The 23,270-nt window shown below is 38.1% G+C and overlaps 1 protein-coding gene across 4 annotated transcripts in view; it reads right to left on the bottom strand.

Annotated features, from left to right (window-relative positions):
- LOC150076433 (uncharacterized) overlaps window positions 1-23,270 on the bottom strand; it is an 840,218-nt gene that overhangs the window by 603,655 nt on the left and 213,293 nt on the right. For all 4 annotated transcript variants that reach the window (XM_090388172.1, XM_090388173.1, XM_090388175.1 and 1 more), the window contains exon 2: window positions 2,096-2,701. In XM_090388172.1, coding sequence (XP_090244298.1) covers window positions 2,096-2,348 — 253 coding nt within the window. In that variant the 5' untranslated portion in view covers window positions 2,349-2,701. The remainder of the gene's footprint in view (window positions 1-2,095; window positions 2,702-23,270) is intronic.

Genomic DNA, 23,270 nt, shown 5'->3' with positions numbered 1-23,270 from the left:
CTTCGTACCTGCTAATTCATAAACACCTGAAAAAGTTACTGGCCTCACCAACTGGATTAAAAGGAGCACTATGTCAAACGGTAGCAAGTGCGAATGTACATCCTTCTGTACCCTAACCCGAAAGGCAGCCAATACACACAATAACACAACTGTTATCAGGAAGATTAGATGTTCCCAGAATAAATGATCCATCAGGGTTCCCCCTCCCCAGGTGTTTCACGAAATCTGAACACGCTAGAAGTTTTTAATCGCCTAATTAGACACAGAAGCTGGAAATCTCTAACACAACAATGGATGCAAGTTATTGTTATTATTTGGTTTTTAGGAGCATTAGCAACAAAGGCCATATTGCTCCGGGATATGCGGTGGTCATTCTCTGACCTTTCCGCATCCTCCGTATTTGGTGGTGACGGGCTCGAACCCCGGTCTAATTAAGAAGCGTGTGTACGCACTGCTTCTCCTTTCCACCTGGCTATGGAGGCGCATGGATGCAAGTCTTTTCCAAGTTATTCCGCTTCGTGCAAATTAAGTGGTCGTCATCTGCTTAAGAATAAGTGGTCCCATCTACCAGACGGCGCCAGAGATGGAAGATGGTAATTACAGTAGCAGAGCATCGTTTCCGATAACGGTTTGACTCGAGAGCAATAAATTATGACTCTGAAATTAAAGCCTAATCTATATTTTTGTTAAATCTATCTTATCATGTTAAATAAGGCTTAATTGAAATACTAAATAATTCAAAACAATAATTGAAAACTTTGCATGTCATTTTTCAGTATGAACGCCCCCCCCCCCCAAGCTTTGTAATCTCATGCACGTGCGGTTTTGTCGTTTACCTAAAATTGTAACCCACTCCCTTCTAGCCAGTGGCTGTGTGATATGTCCTCAAGTGAAAAATTATTGCTAACAATAATAATTTAACAGGTTTCTAATAAACAACAGCACTGGATATCACCTTGGATTCTTATGTTATTGTTTCAGTAACTCTAGGCCTACAGAAAAGTATCCACTAATGATCGGTATGGTATAAAACTGCTCCCTAAAAATTAGTCTCAATATATAATTTCTTACTGGAGAATCATGTTGGCATTGTAATAAATCTTTATTATAATCTTTATTAGTCTGCGTTTTTCCGAATGTACTACTCAATTCCATATTTCATTAGCCTATTTTTATATAATAAATCCAAACGAAGGAGGTCGATGAGTTGAAATAAAATCCCTCTGGTAGCCAGTAACCAAGAGATCATCTACCATCACAATAAACTATTAAACCCATTAACAATGTGCAATAATTAACTGGAATCTAATGTACACCCGCTGCTGTCTTAAAAAGATAAAACTGAGAACCCATCCTTGAAGGACTAAGGACTTCAATGCAGTGGGGAATCGGACCACAGATATCTGCAGAACAAGCGATGCTTATTTTGAATAAATAAGCAAAACTTAAGTGGATAATTTCACTTCAATATTATTATTTGTTCATTCTTATTTATTATTTCATGCCAATTGAGAAATTTTCCTTTTGACAGTCAGAATAACTAACAAATAATGAGTGATATCATTCCAATCACTGCTATGAGAGCTCAAGTTAGAATCATAATCAGCCTTCTAGTTAATATTATAATATTTCTTTAAGTTTTTTTTTTTTTTTTTTCGCCCATTTTCTCACTAAAATGTGGACAACAGATGAGAAAGCCTCTTCATTTTGTCACAGCATATAAAACATATATAAGAAGATTGGACCTGAAAAAAAGGCCAGCAAAAAAATAAAAGCGTTTTTGTTTAAATCTATGAGCAAGTATACCCGAAAGCCTTTTCAAATCTCAATATGAATGTAACACGTGTCCATTTTCTTGTCAATGAGTTGGACTCGGGCAAAAGGCATGTGGATCCTTTGGCTAAAGCGGTTATCGACATTCGGTTACATACATTGCATCCGAAAGAAACGCTCACACATACCTTCCCCTCAATAAGAAGTCACGACCGGATCAGTACATTCCAGTCGTAACTTTTGTTAAGCTGTCCTAGAATCATCCACTTTCGCTTCGTCAGTATATTCTACAAGACAGAAAGTAGGAAAAATCATTACTTACCAGAACCAAGAGGTAACGATGCAGCTAAATAGCGACTGTGGTAGGCTGACAGCGAGGTCGTATCTCCGGCGGTGGCAGCAGCAGCGATCGGCGTCACCCCAGCAGCAGGGCGTCCAAGGTCACCGTACGGCGTTCGAAGCTGTGCCGAATGTGGGTGAGGGGCTGTCGGCGACTCCATAGCGAAGGCGTGGTGGGCGGCAGAACTAGCCAACAGCCGCGAGTGGTCCAAGGAGAGATCGTGCCGCCCGTCCATCAACGCGAGGCGGAATGCACAGGCGGGCAAGGGTCAAAGGGTCACCCACGAGGGACATGGAGGTGACACCGAACTGGCACTCACGGTCCGTTTACGGTCGGTCCAGCGGCCGAGAATCTCTGACGGTTATCGGCACAAAATAGGGCAGCACACCACTTGTTGCTATCCATCACACTAAAAGATGAGTTTAAAAAGTTGGGGAGGGAAATTTCCCCCCCTCTGCACTTGTGGGTCTGTCTGAGATTGAGTCCTTAAGTCAGGATTGATCAAGATCAACAATGTTCGATCACAATTAAGATTACACCCAGAAATGACACTTCGTCGAAAAAGGATCACACACGATGAGTCTCACTCTGAAAAGAGAGAACAGTACAATTTTAATTTAAAAATCACTAAATGCAACAGCTGAGTGAAATTATTCTTTTAATTGCAATTGCTATTTTAATCACAAACACCCTTCTTGTTTAACTGGAACTTCAACAGCATGTTGTGCAATTAAAATGCCAGATATGCGGGGGTAAAAAAAAAACAAAAAAAAAACAAAAAAAAAACGACTTATTATAAAAATGGACCACTATTAGTTTTCCGAATTTCAACCATTAAAAGTTGGTGGGTTTCCAACGGAGCGTTTTAAAATTTAGTGTGGGCGTTTGGCTTGTCACACTGATAATAGGGACAGCAGAACCCAACATTTATAAACTAGCTGGCACACATCAAGCTTAGGGATCTCATTAGAACTGCTTGTTGAAAATAAATATACTGAACATTATATAGAATTATTTCATTTATGCATATTTATATGATAAATAAGATTATATTACTAACTTTATTTAGTTAAAATATAAAAGTCTACATTTATTTTATTTAGTCCAAATAAATTTAGTCCAAATGCACCAAAGATGTTCTGCAGTTATATCCTTGTAAATACGTTGAAAAATAATTAACAGCCGAGCTTCCAGTTATATAGCAAAATTTACTAAAAATTAACAGAAACCTCTTTCTTATGACTCACTTCTCTTTTACGCTACAATTTTATGGAGTGACGTGAAAAGTTTATGATTAAAAATTATAAATTAACAAAGAAGTGTTAAAAATTCAGTTTCTTATTAAAAAAAAAGAGAAACTGAACATACCTAATATAGTATAGGAAATGCCTTTAAGAGCGCTATTACTTTCGAATATGACTTTTGACAACAGTTTTACCCAAAAGGAATAGCGCTCCTTTATGAGAAATCAAGGGCATCAAATACATACGTTTCAAGCCTCCAAGCGCTTGGAAGTTTTAAGTCCCTTTAAGGCTTTCAAGTCGGTCTTTTCAGTCATTCCTTCAACGGCGGACTCGCAAAATAAAATATCATTTTGTTTATCGTTCTCAATAATAAAACACTGTGATTAACGAACAAAAATATTTCTAACCATCAAAATTTGTCCTTCCGTGTTTCGAAGTACGAAGCTTTAAAAAATAAAATGAAAAATCTATCTGGTTGTCTATGTACACAATCTGCTAGACACAATCTGTAGAAAAAAATCAATAAAATAAAATTTTCTGTTTATATTCGTGAGGACCATGAGTCAGAGGGCGTTACAAGATGAAGAGAGAATATAAGAACCCAGTAATCGGTAGTCACATCGGTTTGAATCAGGATCTATTTGAAACGCATACATTATTCTCCTCGCATTTGGCCACTTGGCTACGGCAACCTCTAAAATCAGGGTGAAGTAAAACAGGTGCATTATTGAACCCTCGCAATTTGACCACTTGGCTACGACCTCCAAAAAGGTTGCTAACTTACTTCTCAAAATTAGTGTAATGATATGTAACTCATTCGCGGTGCATAAGAAGCAAAGTCTACCTCTCAGATCCCTCACGGACCTCCTAGGACCGGCAGACCATTTGCCATTTACTGCTCAGTTAGAGAAATCAAGACTGGAACCACACAGAAGACTGGAGAATTTTTTTAAAAGAAACACCCCCCCCCCTTCCTTCAGTTGAAGCTATATATATATTTTTTTTTTTTTCGATATCAGGCGGAAGGTTTAACGGCGAATAATTCCGGGATTTTCAACTCACAGCATGAAAATGGGCTAGGACACGTGATAAATAAATACCAGTTTATTAGTCATAAGCTCAAATAAAACATACTACATATAAGCATATATGAAGCACAGAACGTTAATTCGCGCTTGAGGGCACATTGGCCAGAGAGAGAGAGAGAGAGAGAGAGAGAGAGAGAGAGAGAGAGAGAGAGAGAGAGATGAAAACAGTGCAATATAACAAAGACACCAAAATCATGCGTTCAATTACATGATAGAGATCATGGATGTAGTGGTGCAGGTATACATGGCGACATCAAATTATGATAAAAAAGGAAATGGATGGAATGCTGAGATATTAAAAGTAATAATCAGAGAATAAAATAATTTTGGTAGTGTTGGGAATTGGAAAAAAAGTAGCGAGATAATATGGATTAGGACGGAGGAATGAAAGGGGAGAAACTGTTTTAATTTGAGAGGAGAAATAAATTGATGGTGACAAATATGTAGTACAAGAATTAGAAATTGAGCAGAAATTGAGAGCTAAAGTCGAAAGTGAAGATGTGGATAAGAATCGGACTGAAATAAGGAATGGGATTATTGAGGCCAATCATTAAAATAACAGGATATAAGGGAGAAACTAGAGCTGAAAATGGGTTAACAATGGAAATGATATGGGAAATGGATGAAACAGGTGGAGGAAGTACATACAGCGCAAGAAAAAAAGGAAATATAGGAAGTATAATAACAAGATGAGAAGATAGTTTATGAAACAAGAGAGAGGGATGTTTAATATAACGGATTAAGGAAATAAGGGATAAGAAAAGAAGCTAAGATTTTATGTTTTAATGGGTGAAGTTTTTAAGTAATGAATTTAAGAATATTCCAAGACAGAATGTAAATGAGGACGAGATGGGGAATTATTAAACTGAATAGATGGCTGAATATGTAGAGAATTTACATGAGACGAGTGGAAGAAAGAGTAAAATTGAGATCGAGAATAAACAGGGGGTAAATGAGAATGAATTGGATCCGATGATAATTAGAACAGAAGTTAGAGAGATTAAGGCAAAATAAAAAGATAGAATCTTGGGATACCAATGGAAATACTTGAAGTGATGGGAAATGTAGGAAAGGGAGCTAACAAAAATATGTAGACAGATATGAGAAGTGAGAAATGGCAGGATTATTTTATGGTTCCAATGGAGAATAAAAATAAATTAATCAAATCTAAGGATTTCAGAACCCATAGCTTGATATCGCATGTGATGGTGAGAATAATCAACAGAAGATTCAGGGGAAAAGACTAGTATGGATTCCGGAAAGAGAGAGAGAACGAGGGATACAAAAGGAGTAATGAGAATTTCGATGGAAAGAAATATAGAGATGATAAGAATATTTATGTTTGTTTTGTGGACGTGGAAGTTATTTGATAGGATAAATTGGAAAAATTTTGAGATACTCAAGGATATAGGAATTAACTGGAGACTTAGAAGAACTATAGTGGGGGTCAATTGTTGAAAAGATGTGCAGGTGATACGAAGTAAACAGAGAGATGCGAGGCGAAAGTGCTGTCTCTCACCGACTTGGGAGGAGAGACGGATAAGAGGGTGTAAAGACAGGGAATAAAATTTTATGACTTTTAAAGCTCTGGCCTTCCCAGTGAACTGGTACACCTACAATGAAAGCAATGCGGAGATGGGGGGAAACCCCTGGTGCCGTTAGACATCAATACACTTTACCCATACAGTTTTATTCCTTATTACAGATTTTTCTGGGAAGACTTAAGGAAAAGTATGAAGAATTGCAATGAGAACAAATTTTGATTGACGACAGGAAAGGATAAAAAGGAAATAACTATTCAAAGTGGATAAATTTGAATAGTTATAAACAAAGTGGATAGATATCTTGACAGTCTGTTAACAAGTTATGGAGACGTAATCAGGAAATCAGAACTAGAACTGCAATGGGTGAGACAGTGTTTGAGAAGCAGAAGTAGATATATACAGAGTGAATGGATATAAGTTAAGGAAAAGGTTGGTTAAATGCTTTGTACGGAACATCATACTTTATGGTACTGAGACATGGGCGCTAAAGGAGGATATTAGAAGAATCGAAGCTTTTGAGATGTGGAGGCGTGAAAGGGATGAAATGGACAGAGAGTTAGGAATGAGGAAGTATTTAGGAGAACAGGAGAAAATCGAAGTATGATAAAGGATATAAGGAAAAGAAAGAAAAACTGAATAGCATGTGTATTTCATGCACTGGGACGAAGAGTTTGAAATACATAATTATAGGGAAAATGACAGGTAAGATACCGAGGGGAAGGAGAACTGGAATGGTGAATGATTTGATAAATGACTAGAGACAAAAAAAGATTGTGAGTTATGATTTACTCTGAGCAAAATCTCACACATCTCAAGTGCAATTTGTGTATAAATTGCGTATGTTCTCTGGTTAGTTTTAATGGACGGAAAAAAACAAAAAAAAAAAAAAAAAAAAAAATTCGCTATCCTCGTCTGAGAACCCAGGTATTTTCCACTCGGTAAAAGAAAACGGTGGTTATAACCACTGTGTTACTCGTAAAGGCAGAGGCCTAGAAACGGGAAGATGGAGATGAGACCGAGTTCTGGCTTCCATGGATCTTCAATGTGTCAGACAACTTGAGAAAAAATAAAGTATAGCCTCATAAACACTTTTAAACAGATCAGAGTAGCAGAAATGTAAACCAGAGTATCGCCGGTTTACATTTCTGGAGGTTGCCGGGGCTTTGCTTTGGAGACTAAATGTGGGTTACAGCACTTCAATAAGCAAAGTGGTAGTATTGCATCGGATGATGAATCATCTGCTATATTTACCCTACACAGTTTAACGTCATTTTAATGGACTATGTGGGATAAGGCCTATTTGTTAAATCCGACTCGAGAGAAATACATATATTCGCCGAAGTTGCTAGAATGTTAAAAAAACACACACATAAGTTCAGTAATACGTATTATTTTGCTGTCCTTACTATGTGTAGTAAAAGCTTAAATTTCTCTTGCACCATTTAGTGGGAGTGGAAACTACCTAATGCTTATTCAGAGTGTGAACAGCTGTCGAGTGCTCTGGAGTTTCATATGACTTAGAGCTTCCTACTGAAGTCTGACAAGCTTGGCTGATTGGTGGAAGAAGATGAAAATCCTGGCTAGCTAGCACTCTGCTTTATTGTGAAGTTATTTAAACTGAATGGTAAAGTACCATTAGACAGAACCGCTTATGTCACGTGGTCCCACATAGACGATAAGCCTGTATGTTCACAGTGGATGCTGTCTGTTATTTCTGAATTTCATTAAATTGAGGTCATTTACAGCGACTGTGTGTGTGTGTGTATGAAAGAGCGGAGAGTGTTCTGTTGGTCCCCGGAAAGGTTACGAGCCCAATTTCGATTCTACAGTGCTTCCAGTTACTCCTCCTATAGAAACACTGCTATAAATTTAAAACAGCAACACCGTTCATTTTCAAAATTTAAGGATTATTTAGCGTATTCTTTTGAGACCTTTCGGGCAAATTTCATTCCTCTCAAACAACATTAAGATGAAAAAAACAAAAATCCTATTAATACAAAGTATTATCTTGAGACATAAATTGTTCCAGCCCATATTTCTCTGATAGCTAGTTTGGCTCTAAAGCCACTCTATGGACACCCGTGATATATCATACATTACGGAACGAAAATGCACTTTTTTTTTTTTTTTTTTTTTTTTGAGTTGTTTATATCGGCTATTCATTAAGAGCGATCGAGAATTCTCAATCTTATGCAACTCGTAAAAGGTATTGAGTTGTTTAGAAAATGCACCAAAGCAACCAAGGCCACTGGGAGTCAGTATATCGTGTAAATGAGTATATTTTATGTTTTCCGTTTTGCGAGATGAAAATCCGAGTTTCCAGGAAAAAATTATGAAACCTTCGGTCAACTAACTCGGCTTATGATACACGAAAACATTTCTCTGTCCCAGTGAGAAGAATTTCTGAGCTCCTTCAGCAAGGGAAATCAAACCTAGTCCGCTTCTACACAACATCAGAGCACAGCCATCCCATCTGCTGTTACTCACGAAAGTTAATACTGTAAAATGAAATATTACACAATAAAAAAAATAAAAATAAATATATATATATATACAGTAGATATTTAGCGATCTTGATTACGCCTAAGTAAGAAAAAAATAGTTCAATTTCTTTCCTGCTTAATAAGAATAAAATGGACTGGATTATTTATTATTTCTAATTTACCTGGCGTAAGTAAGTGATGGATCATTAGGATAGCGATATCACAGAGGCTAATTATTATTTAATAATTATGCATTTTACTTTTTATCCGATAGATGGAGCTGTAATAGCACACTGCGCAAAGCGAAATTATCATTGCAAAAACGAAGAGACACGAATCAGTGATCACACATGGGCGGACTGGAGACATTTTTTCTAAACGGAGAGAATATTTTATTCTTTGATGGAACTATGATATTTAATACAGTGAAATTGGATTTTATGAATACTGATTTTATGCATGGTCCCACAGAAAAATTCAGTGAAAACAATGTTAATTTTTTGTTAAAAATACGTTCTGTACGTAGTATTCTGAATCCTGCATTCATTTAACATGATTCTTTGATACCATCCTGAAAACAGACTGCAAATTATGATGTTCAATATATCTAGCATCGTGGCTGAATAGTGCTGAAAATATTAAAACATTTTGTTGCACTTTTTTTCTCCGCGATTGGCTATGTAATTTGTCATATTCGCAAAACGATGTGGAAAACGAGCAGCTTCATTTGCCTTGTAAGCTCGGCCCAGCAGGGATTTTTTACACAAATCCCTATGGCAAGTTCCTCCCGAGTATACAGTATTAGCATAATGATCGATGTCGTTTCGCTGAAAGAGAAACCGCTGTATTCCACTCACGCAGCTACTGGTCGCATGTCCCACATACCTCTGGAGACATGAGACAAACCACTTAATATTATTGTTATAAAACAAAAAAAAAAAAAAAGCACGATCTTTACTGTGAACTCCAACCTCCACAATGAAAGTACGTTGATTAATAGTCCTGCTGAGAATTAATAACAGTCTTTATAGCGAGCGAATAAATGGATTTATACAATTCATTTATTCGATTTACTCTGATAGCAATGAAAAACACCCATTAACACATGAAAATGCCATTAACATCAAAAATATAATAAAGGCAATAAATAAAAGTACTTGCAAAATCACATACTCAACATTTAAATCTTTGTTTAAGCATTAATTAGAGGCGATCAACTAAAAATAGAGGGTCTAATGAGGTCTGTCCAACCTTTTAATACCATCGAACAGCTTATAAAAAAAAAGTTAAGGACATCATAGATTTTGTGTGCTGTCGAAATCGAAAAGGTAGTTTTTCGAAAATGGCATAATTTTTTAGAAAAATGTTTCGTGGCGTTACTTCCGGTATCAGAGAAATGGATGTCAAACACTCAAATCACACAATCGTTGTGAATTCAGGACAAAAAAAAAAAAAAAAAAAAAAACACGAAACGCCTGCTGATTTACAGGGTACAACTTTCCACATTTAGTCTGTAGGAAGATCTCTTTAGAATTTAATCTGTTACGCATTTCAATGACAGCATGCCTTATGTAGGGACGAGAGACATAATTAAAAAAGAAAATTGCGTTAACATAATTAAAAAGAATGCTTACAGGAGGGAAAAAAGCAGTGCTGAAAGCATTAAAACATTTTGTTACACTTGTTTAATTTAATTAATTAATTTTTCTCAATTAGATGTGTAATTTGTTATATTCGTAAAATGAAGTATAAAATCATTTCCCTTTCAAAACTTTGGCCCGGGGGGGGGGAATGATGGTGTAGTTATTTCTCTAAATCTCTATAGCCAGTTTGTCCATTTCTCTAATTTTTCTTTCTTCAGGCCCAAATGACAAAATCAAATTTCTTTTTTTTTTTTTTTTTTTTTATAATTTACATAACGTAAATCATAAGTGTTTGTGATTGCTTCCCCTGCTACATTCCATTGTGCATAAAAATTGCTTTATCATACAACGCGGGGTTTGTTCAGTTTGCACTATCATTGTACAAACTAAATGAAGGAAATAGTACCTTGTACATCAATAGGTACTTAATGTTTTAAAATAATTTTTAATATTCTGAATTCAAGTCGACTCTATACTTTACGTTATTTACTGTATTCCAGTGTGATCAGGTCGTTTTGCATCCACTGCTCTGATACCGGAATTAACATCAAACTCGTATATAACAGTTTTTTTGTTTGCTTTGTGTTTTGTTTTTTTAATACCAGAGTTTCTGAGAAGAAAATAAGAGTACTTTTTATAGATATTATGAAACACAGCAAATCACTAAAAAATAAAACTTATTTCAAAAGTTTAAAAATAACAGGAGTCCCAAGTAAGAAAGCAAGGTGGGAACAACAGCATTTAAGAGCATTTCTTATAAGTAACTATGCGAGCGCAAGGCCTTGTATCCTCATAATTCACGAAGGTTGGATGGTACAGAAATCTCTGCTGTAAATCTCCAGAAACTCACATGCACATTCTATTGGACTGACGTTAGGTGATCCTCGTGATCATCGAATCATTGCTTCGCACTCCGCTATCATCCTGGAACGCCTGACTGGTATAGGCAAATTCTGTAGCATGGAACAACGGATTATCATTCATCGAGAAGGTAGCATAGTTCCCGCAAAGTGCGAATTCCGTCCGCTGAAATGTGGGGACGAAACTACACTAGGTAAAACGCTCAACACACCATTACGGAATCCTCGGCTGCTGTAAGCAAAAAGAGCTGAGGTGTCAGTATACTGTACTGCCTGTAACTACGTATATTCTTCAGTTCGTTTGCTAGGGAAAAAAAAAAAAAAAACGATGTTTGAAAAGAGAAAACTATGCAACCTCTCACCAGAGACTCCTCGCCTGAAAGCCACTAATTCGGCTTCGTTGTTAAAAATAATAATAAAAAGTCCTATAAAAATTCCTCCCGTTGAGACGAAGAATCAGCAACTAAGGTCATATTGCTCCGTAATTTAATGTCTGTAAATTGCGCGTGTAGTGTGGTAGATGTTCTAGTTTCCGGATGAAAAACGCGAATATACAGCAGAAAAAAAAAAAAAAAAGCCATGCTATCCTCGCTGGGACCGACTAACTCAGTCAAATCGTGAGAAAGGGCCATAAAAATTCCTCACGTCATCGACGGAACTCAAACTCAGATCTTTTCCACCCGGTGTGAGGAGGACGGCGATTCTGCCAACTACGCTACCCACAAGAGCATGCGGAGTGAAAGGACGGTGATCGTAAACGTGCTAGTACGAGGGCCACAGTAGACGATACAGTTCTATCAGCTGGTGCCACACGTCTATAATATTCCGACACTGCTCAACGATCCATGACCTTTCGCTCCCAGCACCGCTGGACACGCATACGGACGCTGATGGATGTTATGAGCGATTTGTACACACGAAAACCGACCATGGTATCCGGATTTGCGTGGCTTCCTACTACCTACGTTCAATTATTATTTACGAACTTTGTCCGCTTTTTTTCTCGTCTGCTGTACTTCGCAATCCGGATTAGTTATAGGGACCAATACCGACTGAGCACTGCTAACCGCTGTTACATTTCAACAATTACGTCTCTTATTTCACCCATGCTGACATCATCTCTTTATACAGTTCCTCGTGACTCATTAGCGAGTTTCACTGTCTTTGTTACAGATGCTCTTGCCAACCGGACTTCAACGACTACCATCGCAGCTGGAACAGTTAGATCGCTGTCCTTAAACGTCGTTCGGGCAAAGCACTAGTTTCAAACCCCATCACAACGAGTGGAAATTTTTATGGGCTTTAGTCACACTCGTTCACTTACTTAGTTAGTCTTGGCGAGAGTTATACAGTTTTCCTCCCCACCGGGTTTTTCATCCAGAAAAATCAGGGAAATCAACGTTAGAATAATGCATTTTACAAATACGATACACTGACGCATAACTTTGTTTGTTTTTGCCCAAAAACAAGCAATGTCCTACAATTCCACTCCCTTAGAAGTTACTGATGTTTGTACATGCGGTTATCCATGCTTGTAACACAGGACTCGCAGCGTAACCACCGTTTATATCCGTTTCTGGGAAGCGATCTGCATATATGGCAACCTCATGCTTTGCATACGTGTCGTAGGGTTCTGGTAGCCTACCGTTTTCAGTAATCTATACAACGTGTTGTTATCTAATATCCTGATACTAGTAGAACTTAAACCAAATGTAATAATCGAATTTTTTTGTAGGGAGTTAATTTTAAACTCCTTAACTGGGCAAACATCAAGAGAACCTAATGTTAATTTAATAAATGTATTTCCTTGGAACAAAAAAAATAAATTTCTTAGGGGTAAGATTGTAAAGAGCATAGCGAAATTCCACAATTATAATCATTGTCTTCATTTACATTTAAAACAAAAGCATGTAATTACATTGTTGTACAATTATTTAATTACATTACGAGGAAGTTTTTCTTGTATTGTAATGTTAATGAATATAATACTGTTATTTATAACGTCTGATACTGTAATAGGAAAATATTTTTTAACGAGACTTGGAAGGTAGTGAACTCTGAGGTATCTTGTTCACGAAATGGGTCAGCCACGATTGCTTAAAATATAAATTGAGGGCTACAACTTATGAAGCATGCATCTTTATGTTGGAACAAATTTGAAATTAATCTGGCACATATCGACTTCAGTACCGCTCCTGTCCTGTTGATGGCAGGGAAAGACGTAAAAAACGAATTTCATAGAGTGCAGCCCTTCAAGGCAGTGCTGTCCCTCCCTAGAGAGGCAGTAAGTAAAAGAGCAAGCAGTAAGCAGTTCCGACTATCCTCACGTACCTGAACGTATATGGTTGCACGTCACGCACTTTCAGTGCCAGTGTCGCATAGATTACCTTATCTTTATACAAGGGAAGACTACAAAGTGGTGTGCTGACTGACAACATCGAACTAAAAGGGTAAGTTGGCCAACAAGTAACAAATTTCAACTGGAGCAGACAACGATAAGAAATCAAATCGCACGTGCTTATGACTCATCCCAGAAAGAATAACAAAACACGCCGTAGCCATTAAGAGTGACTAATAGTCACTGTAGGTGAGATCACTAATGTTTCTTCTCAGGATCACTTTCACCCAATTTCACCAGGAACTTCGGTTCAATGACGTAGCAAGGCTTGGGAGGGGGTAGGTGCAAAACGTATGAAAAGATACCTTCAACACTAGGGCAACAACCTTAATAATTTAGGGTGCCAGCAGAAGTCACAATTTCAGTGCGTATTTTTAAGCTTTTCCCCAAGCGCACGATCCTTTACGAGAATTCTACTTGATTTGTTTTAATTCCGCTCTAGAATAAACAGGACACAATGTGGAGTGGTAAAGAATGACATAATAATAAATAAATTTTCTGTTTATACTCCGGCACGACAACCAAGTCAATAGAGTTTACAATAAATCATCAATACAAATGTTTATCGTATTTAGTAGTCACGGGCTTGAACCCCGGTCCACTCAAGGAACGCGTGCTATGCACCCTCGCTCCTGACCACTGGGCTACATCAGGCCTGATGACATATTAGACTGAAAGGAGTTTTACAGTCTTCTCTCAAGTAGACTGAAGATATCTAGGATTCGATTGTCACTAACCAGATTTACTTTCAGTAAAGTTTTGCTAACCTGGTGCTGTCAGCTGACATTAAACAGAAATCGAAGAGTTTTTCTCCAAGGAAAAAACTCTTCGACTTTCAGCGTTCGTTTATCAACCCTGTGAAACGTAGTTTTGGACACAATATACAGCTCCACCATGGTATTAGTTGCCATTACAGTAATCAAAAACAAGTTAATCAAATTTACATTATTCCCTATAGAAACATCTTAAATTTACCATTCGTGAGGCAGCTCCTGGTCTTCATTCAGTCGACAGTATCGACTCCAGAAGACACAGGGCACGGTAGAGAACTGTGCATATTACAGATAAATGTTCAAAAAGGGATAGTAGGCGGTACATAACAGAATACCATAATTTCTATTGTTATACTCAAGTAATGGCAGAAATCTGTAATGGCTCTGCGTATATTTAACTGGAAAAGCTTTCTATTGCAGACAGGTTTAGGAAAACATTCCCTATCATAATTCCTACATTCTTGGAAAGAGCAGAATTCTCTATACGAGTTCTATCTGGCCTTGGGTTTATCCCTACGCGCCAATGGAAAATTCTCTACCACCCGTTGCTCTTACAAGAATTTTTCATTTGCATTAAAACGATCATTAACAAGCCATCATATACGCCTATCTCGTAATAATACTTTTTATTTTCTTCATACTTTTTGGAGAAGGCCTCAAACGCGAGAGGTTTTTGGAACATGTAGCATTGTACTACCAGAGCTGGGATAAAGACTGAAGAAGCCCGGCGAAACTATTTATTATTTTTCCCCCTATGTGTTTTGCGCCACCAGCCAAGCAACAGTAACTGCGCCGCATACGTGTTCAGGCTATAATGAATTTAGTTTTCGATTACTACAAATTTCTAATGGCAATAAAGTTCGTATAATAACCATAAAGTTTATATCCAGATTGCTGTAAATGATTTTACAAGTAGATATATGCAGACTGCTCTTATAAAAATAAAGAACTGCTAAGCAGGACTATTAGAATATTCCCACAATATAAGTCTAGGAGCTGGCAGCACCACAAAGTTCATATCTAAGTTGCTGGACTAATTGATACTCGACTTTAATTTTTGTAGATTATAATTTTCAAGAAATACATACAAAGGAGGGTTCTTCCAGAATCGCATCGATCGCGGTCCACTGGTGGAGAGCCAAGACATAGCATCAAATTACAACGATGGGTGAACAGTAAATATATATTATAATAATTATACACCGTAATGGCAGTTGAGGGTAGTACCAAAAAAAAAAAAAATCGATCGACAACAATTTTGAGATCCGACGTTATGATCAGCGTATATACACATTACGTGAAAATTAGAGGACCACGGTTTTTCCTACAAGTATGGAAGTAGATCTTACTACCCAAAAAACCTCCACAATCTAGTTTATAAATAGTGGTAATAAATGAGTATCGAAACTTATAGCAGGAAGTTTATAAAAATTAAGGTTTATCTTAGTAAACAAACGTTTTGTCTAGAAAACTGGATGTTACTGAAGATAAGCATAGGTGAGGGTTTTTTCCTTTTTCTTTTTTTTTTTTTGCAAGAAGTATGACGGAAATGAGTTTTAGAAGGATTGAAGTTAATTAGTTCTCCGATCCCCCACCGTTTCATCGGTCGGCGTATAATGGTTTCGCCAACTATCACTCGTTTGGAGAGTTCTAAATTCGACTGCTGTCGACGATTGGAGAGGACACTAAAACTTCGACTTCAACTCCGACTGTAGTTAACCGATCTCAAGCGGAGAGAATAGGGTTGTTCCTTCATCAGTTATTCCAGGTTTTTCAGCATGCACAACACGCAAACAGAACAGAACAGACCAGACATAATACACCATGGTGCAGTACGGTCTAAGTCGCTGATGTGCTTGAAATCTAACAACTACAAACTCTGACGTATCAATATTTTATTATTGTCTTTGGTGGCCCCTAGACATTTGTCCAAATCCACCTAATATACTTGATTTTATTATCCTTATACAGGAATACCTAACCACCAGAGAGCAGTCATCACCTAGGATAACTGCTTCCTGATGCTCGTCTTTATGAACGTGGAGCTGGGCCTAGGTTACTGTGCTGACCGCACAAAATATCCAGACGCATCAGCATGATCAGCTTTAAGTGGACCGTGGTTCAAGCCCATAAACTCCTCTGACCTGGCGTTCGTGCCGGAATATAAACAAGATTAACGCCATCGTTGGAGAAGAATCACCGACCGGGCTAGCCGGGTGGGTAAAGTGCCTGCCTTGCAACCCAAAGGTCGCGGGTTCGAATCCCGCCTCGGGCTTTGATCAGAGTACTGCAAAAATCTTGGGAAGTACATTATGGCCACAGAAGCCGATGCGACAACTAACTAAAAAAACAAACAAAAAAAAAAAAAAAAAAACAGGAGAAGAATCTGTAGATTAGCAAAAGTGCGTGTTAGCGCCAAAGCACTAAGGCTATGAGGTGCGTGTACATTATGTCTATAAATTGCGTGTATTGTGATCGATTTTTAGCAATACTGATTTGAAAATCAGCAGTGCTCATGCATGACCTGCAAGACGTTCGTTTCCTCTCTACTTATAAATGAAACTGCTAAAGGACAGACTCTTAGTGCGGTGCGCAACTCCTATATCTACCAGCACCACAATATCAATTTCAACTATGTAATATATGCAGAAATCGGATCCCTACAAACGAAAGACAAACGCGTTTTTCATTGTAATTTAACGTAACTCCATTACTTTTAATAGCTAATAGAAACGAAATCTCATTTCATGTATGGATGAGAAACTTAATTAGTTACCTACGACTACAGCTCTCTCTCTCTCTCCATTTAAAAGCGCAACACTGTAAAATGCTGGTATCATTCACGTAATTGATAAAACTCTACCTAGAGTACTTTTTGAATCATACCTGTTTAGGGTTCAAGAGCATACCCATTTCAAATGGAGGAAGACATTCAAAAACAGAGTGCGAAAACTATATCTTGAATTATCCAATGTTTTGAGACAATTACATCTTAAGTGGATTTTTTTCCCATTCATTTCTTATCTTCAGTCTTAAATGTATCTTAGCAACCATGAGAACTTGCGATAACCCTTTTTCTCTCTTGATAACCTGTTTTTAACCCCACATGCCACTTAACTTGACTTTGGTTCACGCCTTCAGTAAACAATAAAGGAAAAAAAGTCTGTCAAATTTAAAATAATAAATTTCTCCTATTGAATGAATAAAAGAACATCCACAATCTGACAGTACACATTACACAGTAAGTTATAACACAAAATCACTACTCACAGCAAAATTTTACCATGGGTTTTCTTTTGCAAATGCAAGCATATTACCTCATGAGCATTTGCATATGATAGAGGCATATGATGCAAGAAAGCAAGCTTATATAGCATCAGCGAAGAGAAATAAAAAAAAAAAAACATTTCGCCCATTCATTTGAGCCTTCTCTTGTGGGGCCCACGCGCACTGCAGGGGATGCTGGGGTGATCTGTGATCACTATGCAACTAGAGTGGCTACACGGCAGGTCACTTTTGTTTCTTCACTTCGATTTCCCGAGACAGTTGATTCTTGCAACCCTAACATTACCTAATACTAATATACATGATAATAAAACCCAGGTGACTTCATGATCTGAAATTGTGAAGCGGACCATAACGTAGGAAAAGCTTTTCTAGTTCAGTGAATGCTGCGTACTGGATGCAGATAATAGTTACCACTGATTGCATTTATTTTACGAGACAGACGAGTGTTAACACGTAAGCAGCATATGTCAGGTGGTCTGTGAACCCAATGGAAGTAGAACATAAAACAAATTTAATTTCAAAAAACGAAGTCACTTAAATTTTACCGTTTTCTTTCCAATGTATTTTCTCTCTTAAATTATCATCTCCTTCCAGAAATTTAATTACGAATCCCTTTTTGATTAAACAAAAACCAACATAAAAAGCTTATTATAAAACAAATCCCTGATCAGATAAATGCATCTTATGCCAACTTGATATAAAATTGAATAAAAATAAGAGACCACTTAAAGTAAATTAATAATGATATCTATTAAATATCATTCATTGATTAATAAAAATACTAATTCGTATATTACAGACAAAGAGTAGCTTGGAACTTTCCAGTGGTCTTTTCCCTACCCTAAGATCCATACTAGACTTCAGAGAGTTGATTTCAACCCAGACATGATTTCAGACTGGCCATATTCGAGCACCCTAAGGGGACGTACTTTCGGCATTATTTTATTTATATCTTCATATTTCTCACTTGTATGTATCACACATCTTATATCCATATTTCTACCCTTATTATCAAAGTTTGTTGCTTGGAACCATTTTTATCAACAGCCTGATGATCTAATGACGATACAGCCTGATGATCCAAGCAAAGTGACTTACTTAAGCGATAATTTAATTTTAAATCAGATTCAGGAATTTCCAGAATAATCGGAAGAATTCAAAACAGAATACTTTCTCAAAAACGGTAAAAAAAAACAATAATACTGCATCTGTTTATGGCATAAGAGACCAAGGTTTGACCTGATCTTTAAGCAGCATTTAAGAGGAAAAAAGCCTATAGCGATGTGTATAATCTGACAGTAATTTGCAAATATATATTCGTTATATTTTAATTCATTTATATTCATCGGTGATCTGGACATCTACACCGACCACTTATTAAAATCACTTTCTTGCCTGGGGTGCAGAACCTTCAGATGGCTAAATAGGATCTCAGGTAATCGCATTGCCTTCTTAAGAGGAATTCCCTACACCTAGGTGGATACCATCCCTTGGAAACTGAAGACCGAGGAAGAAGCATTTAGACTTCGTCTTACTGGGGAAAAAGGGATACGTCTGACGTTTGACAGACGATTTCTTGACAACGGTTGGGTAGGACTGGGGAGTATTACCGCTCAGTTCTAAGCTACAAAACATCGCACGCCGTAAAAGTATGTTATCCGCAAATACACTATTGAGATGTTCAATAAGCTGAAAACTCATGCATCTCGATATTGTGAAAAACAAGGAACACAGCAAAGGAAGCTTTTATCACTTCATCAAGTATTACACCAGTTTCTAAGAAAAAGGATGATGGCATCGTATTCAGATGTAATATAAAAGGAAACAGAGCTGCACGACCTACCGAAACCTGCAACGTTGGAGGTAAGGGACGAGTGCGAAGGAAAGTAACCAGACTGGACTGCGATGGTGCGACTGCTCCCTTTGGAGACTGATGTGGCTAATTTTCCGGACATGATTAATGTTGGGATTGCATGTATGGGCTTATGAATTTAAGTACATGTAATTCCGCAGCTGAGTATAGTTTGTCAACTGGGAAAAACAAAGCATGTGCTAATACTGTTATGTAATTTAATAGAAGACTACGAAATTCATGTTGTAGTAAGTATATGCACTGCATACTCTTTCCCCCCCCTCTGGTCAAGGCCATTCACTAGCTATTCCCCAGTACATTCGCGCTAACTACAATTACGCCCCTTTTCATCAACGAACTGTTGGTCTATGAAAAATGCACTGCTTATGTAAACAATCGGTACCACGAGTGGAGGGAAGACAGAATGAGAGAGAAGAGTGATTTGCCACTGGTCCTTACAATTTGCCACTGTAAGGACCATAGAGGTTTGGACTATATGCAAAAATATATATCTAAATCGAAGAGGTAATGTGTGGCATGTGCAGAAAAAGGTATAAAGCCGTATGATTACTGTCTATCAGTTTGCCGGCAATGGGGATGCAATGCTGATGCAGCGCCATCTAAAAGTGCAAAATCAGAGAAGACGGCTGCACTTGTCGTGTATTTAAAGAATAGTATCATTCCAGTCTTTAGCGAGTGGAAAAATGCACGAAAAACATCTGTGAATAGACGCAACTGCGGATGAAAATATAAGGTGACAGGGCGAGGTGCTCGACGTCTGAAGCGAATGATAAAGTGTAATCATCGTCCAAACAAGGAATAATTAGCCTCTGCATTAATGCCGAACATTACAAGGGCATCAGTACGCACACCATAAAATAAACCCTATAAATAATATATTAAATGAACAGAAGACCTTCACTTACTATCGCTGACACCAACCAGACAAGTTTGTGGAACATTTTTGTGGCATACTCTTGGTCCCATGATTCCACTGGAGAGCACTATGAACACCAGAGCATGTATCTGAACAACGCTGCAGATCATATACACCCAGAAATGTTGTTTACTTCCAGGGATATCATCATCCGGAATGTCCCGAAGCCGACGTCATCTGCATATTATATTTATCTTATTTCATAGCAAGAAATTTGTAATACACTTTCTAAATAAGTGCAAATAACTACATCAAAAATATTAGTAGGTTAATTAATGAAACTCAGATGACGATCGCAAGAGAACTTGGCCACTCAGTTCCGAGACAGGGAATGACACATGTCATCCACTGCGTTTGGTTACCGTTCCCAACACAAGGAAGCGGGCCTCTACTATATAGCAAGAAGAGCTGTCCTCCGGAATACAGTTGTTATAAAACTATTTAAGCATTTTAATTCAATTTGGAAAAAGAAATTCTTAAGGATAGACTAGTCAAGAATGAAGGTCTCCCTCTCGAGCGCGCTCACATCCATATAGTTGTTACAGTGGAGTGTGGCAGGCAGGACAATTTCCAGTTCACCACACTCGCTGTTCTGACTCAACTAACAGAGACCGGACCCCAAACCATGTCTAGTCATAAATAAGCAGGGGCGCATCTCGAATTGAAGCCATTGGTAAAAGCCATGGCTTCAGTTCGAGAATGCCAAACTGGCATGCCGGTGGATTCATGGAGGGGAGAAAAAAGCAAGTATCGTGACCTTTCTCACGCTAGTTTCTTCGATGTTATCAAATGGACATTAACTTATCAATGATAAGCCTCCGCTCTGTTGGAATACTCACGGGAGCACCACTCACACCACCAACTAGGCATGCTGAGACTCCCAAAATCTCCATAGAGATATTGCGCCTAACTCCATACATCAAACATGCCAGAATCACCAGACCCACGGACAGTTTAACTATCAATACATCCAGTGTATTTGTAGATACTGTTCGGCATGCAGGAGTTATGCATAGGATACCGAAACACTGGACAGCTATCAGGTCTTTTGACAGCAGTGTTGGTAACTTTTGCACACCAAGCCTCAAAGGAGCAAAACTGCAGCCATTATCAACCCACTGCAGGATGGAAGGCTCCTCAGCAATTCATGCTGAGGGAAATGGATCATAATCTGCCACGCTGGTCCAGTGCGAGTTGGCAGATCGACCGTACTTAGCAGTCAGGGGCTTGAATTTTGGTCTACTCAAAGAGCGTGTGCCACTGCACTCCCGCTCCTGACCACTCGGCTACGGAGACCTTACATGCCCAGCGAATTAACCTATGGACAGGGATAATGTCTTGGTGCTAATGCAATCATCTAAATGTAAGAAAAAGTAGTGTGAGAGATGAGGAAGATTAAGCAGTTGCCCTGGCCAGCCCAATCTCGGATTTCAATGCTATTCTTACATCTGTTGAAGAATTGGAAAGGAATGATTGTCACCACAGTCCTGTGCCCACGTCACTCCAGGAACCGAGAACATCAATGGTCTAATGTTCCTCGTGTCAGTTTAACACATTGTTTCCTCCACGCCACGTATCTATTAACTTATTCCTATTAAAATAGCCGGACAGTGTGTATATACACCCGAATGGCCGTTACTTGAGACTGAGCATATGTGGCAATGAAATGGTGGTAATAATAACAAATCTGCAATAAGCCAGCCATGTTTTTACTGACGCCAGTCGCTTGTATGTTTGCGGAGGTGCAAAATGCTAAAACTATGCAAACATCTAACATACGGGAGTACTTGATGTCGTGATGGTTTTCACACTTAAGAACTTTTTTTGAATTACAATCATATGAACATGAACTGACTAGGAAATTAATGTGGAACACATTAAGATTCTACGGGCATTAAATTTACTGCCATGAGATGCGACTGCGTATCCTCGCGCTGTGGGGATGAACTATGGCAGAGAAAAATAGAAGCAAGATGAAGTTTGTGGGGAATTTAAAATTCGGTTTGTTTAAAGCCAAACTTATAGGGCATGATAAGAATTTTCGACAAAAAAATAAGAAATAGTGTGCCATTACATATATTAAAACTAAATGCATTAAAAACATACGAGGAAACTTTTTCAAACATTCCTAACAACCACTTTGAAGTACATTCCCATTCTTATGGATATGAAATAAAATAAGTGACACTAATTACTACGTGTAAGGATTAAGCTGTTTTATCGAAACCGTTAAAGCTAAGTGAATACTAAACACTTCCAGTAGATTTTATTCTACATCCCAGCACTATTCTAACAAGCGGAAAATTAATGGAGGCACTGGTGAAAGAAGCACTGCAGGATCATCTAGACAAGACTTCAGTTATAGCTAGGACACAGCATGGTTTTGTTAAGGGGAAGTCTTGCCTGACCAATTTGATTGGATACTATGATGCAGTCACAAAAGAACTGGATGCAGGGAATAACTTTGATATTATATTCTTGGATCTTAGAAAGGCTTTTGATACTGTTGCACATGGAAGACTGCTGCACAAATTGGAGCAGTGTGGCATTGGAGGCAAGTTGCTGCTATGGATAAAGGGGTGGTTGAGGGGGAGAAGACAGAGAGTGGTAATCAATGGACACTGCTCATCGTGGACTAATGTTATTAGTGGAGTCCCTCAGGGTTCAGTATTGGGGCCTTTATTGTTTTCTGTATTTATAAATGATATTGATGATGGTATATCAGGCTTAATGTCCAAGTTTGCAGACGATACGAAGGTTGGCAGGGTTGTCAAGGACACTACTGACACTATGCTGCTGCAACAGGATTTGGAAAGGTTGAGCAGATGGGCTTCGAGGTGGCAAATGAAGTTTAACATTGACAAATGTAAAGTACTACATATGGGAAACAGCAACCCCAGAGCAACGTATCAACTCTGTGGTACTACACTGACAGTGGTAGAGAATGAAAGGGACCTGGGGGTGGTGGTGCAGGCAGATATGAAGTTCTCTGAGCAGTGCAGACGAGCTGCAAGAGTAGCTCATGGTGTATTGTCAATGATATATAG

This window comes from Mastigoproctus giganteus, chromosome 13 (assembly GCF_048544385.1).
Source record: "Mastigoproctus giganteus isolate SK-2022 chromosome 13, ASM4854438v1, whole genome shotgun sequence".
NCBI lineage: Eukaryota > Metazoa > Arthropoda > Arachnida > Uropygi > Thelyphonidae > Mastigoproctus > Mastigoproctus giganteus.
The sequence above is the reverse complement of the archived record's forward strand: the minus strand, read 5'-3'. Positions and strand labels throughout refer to the sequence as shown.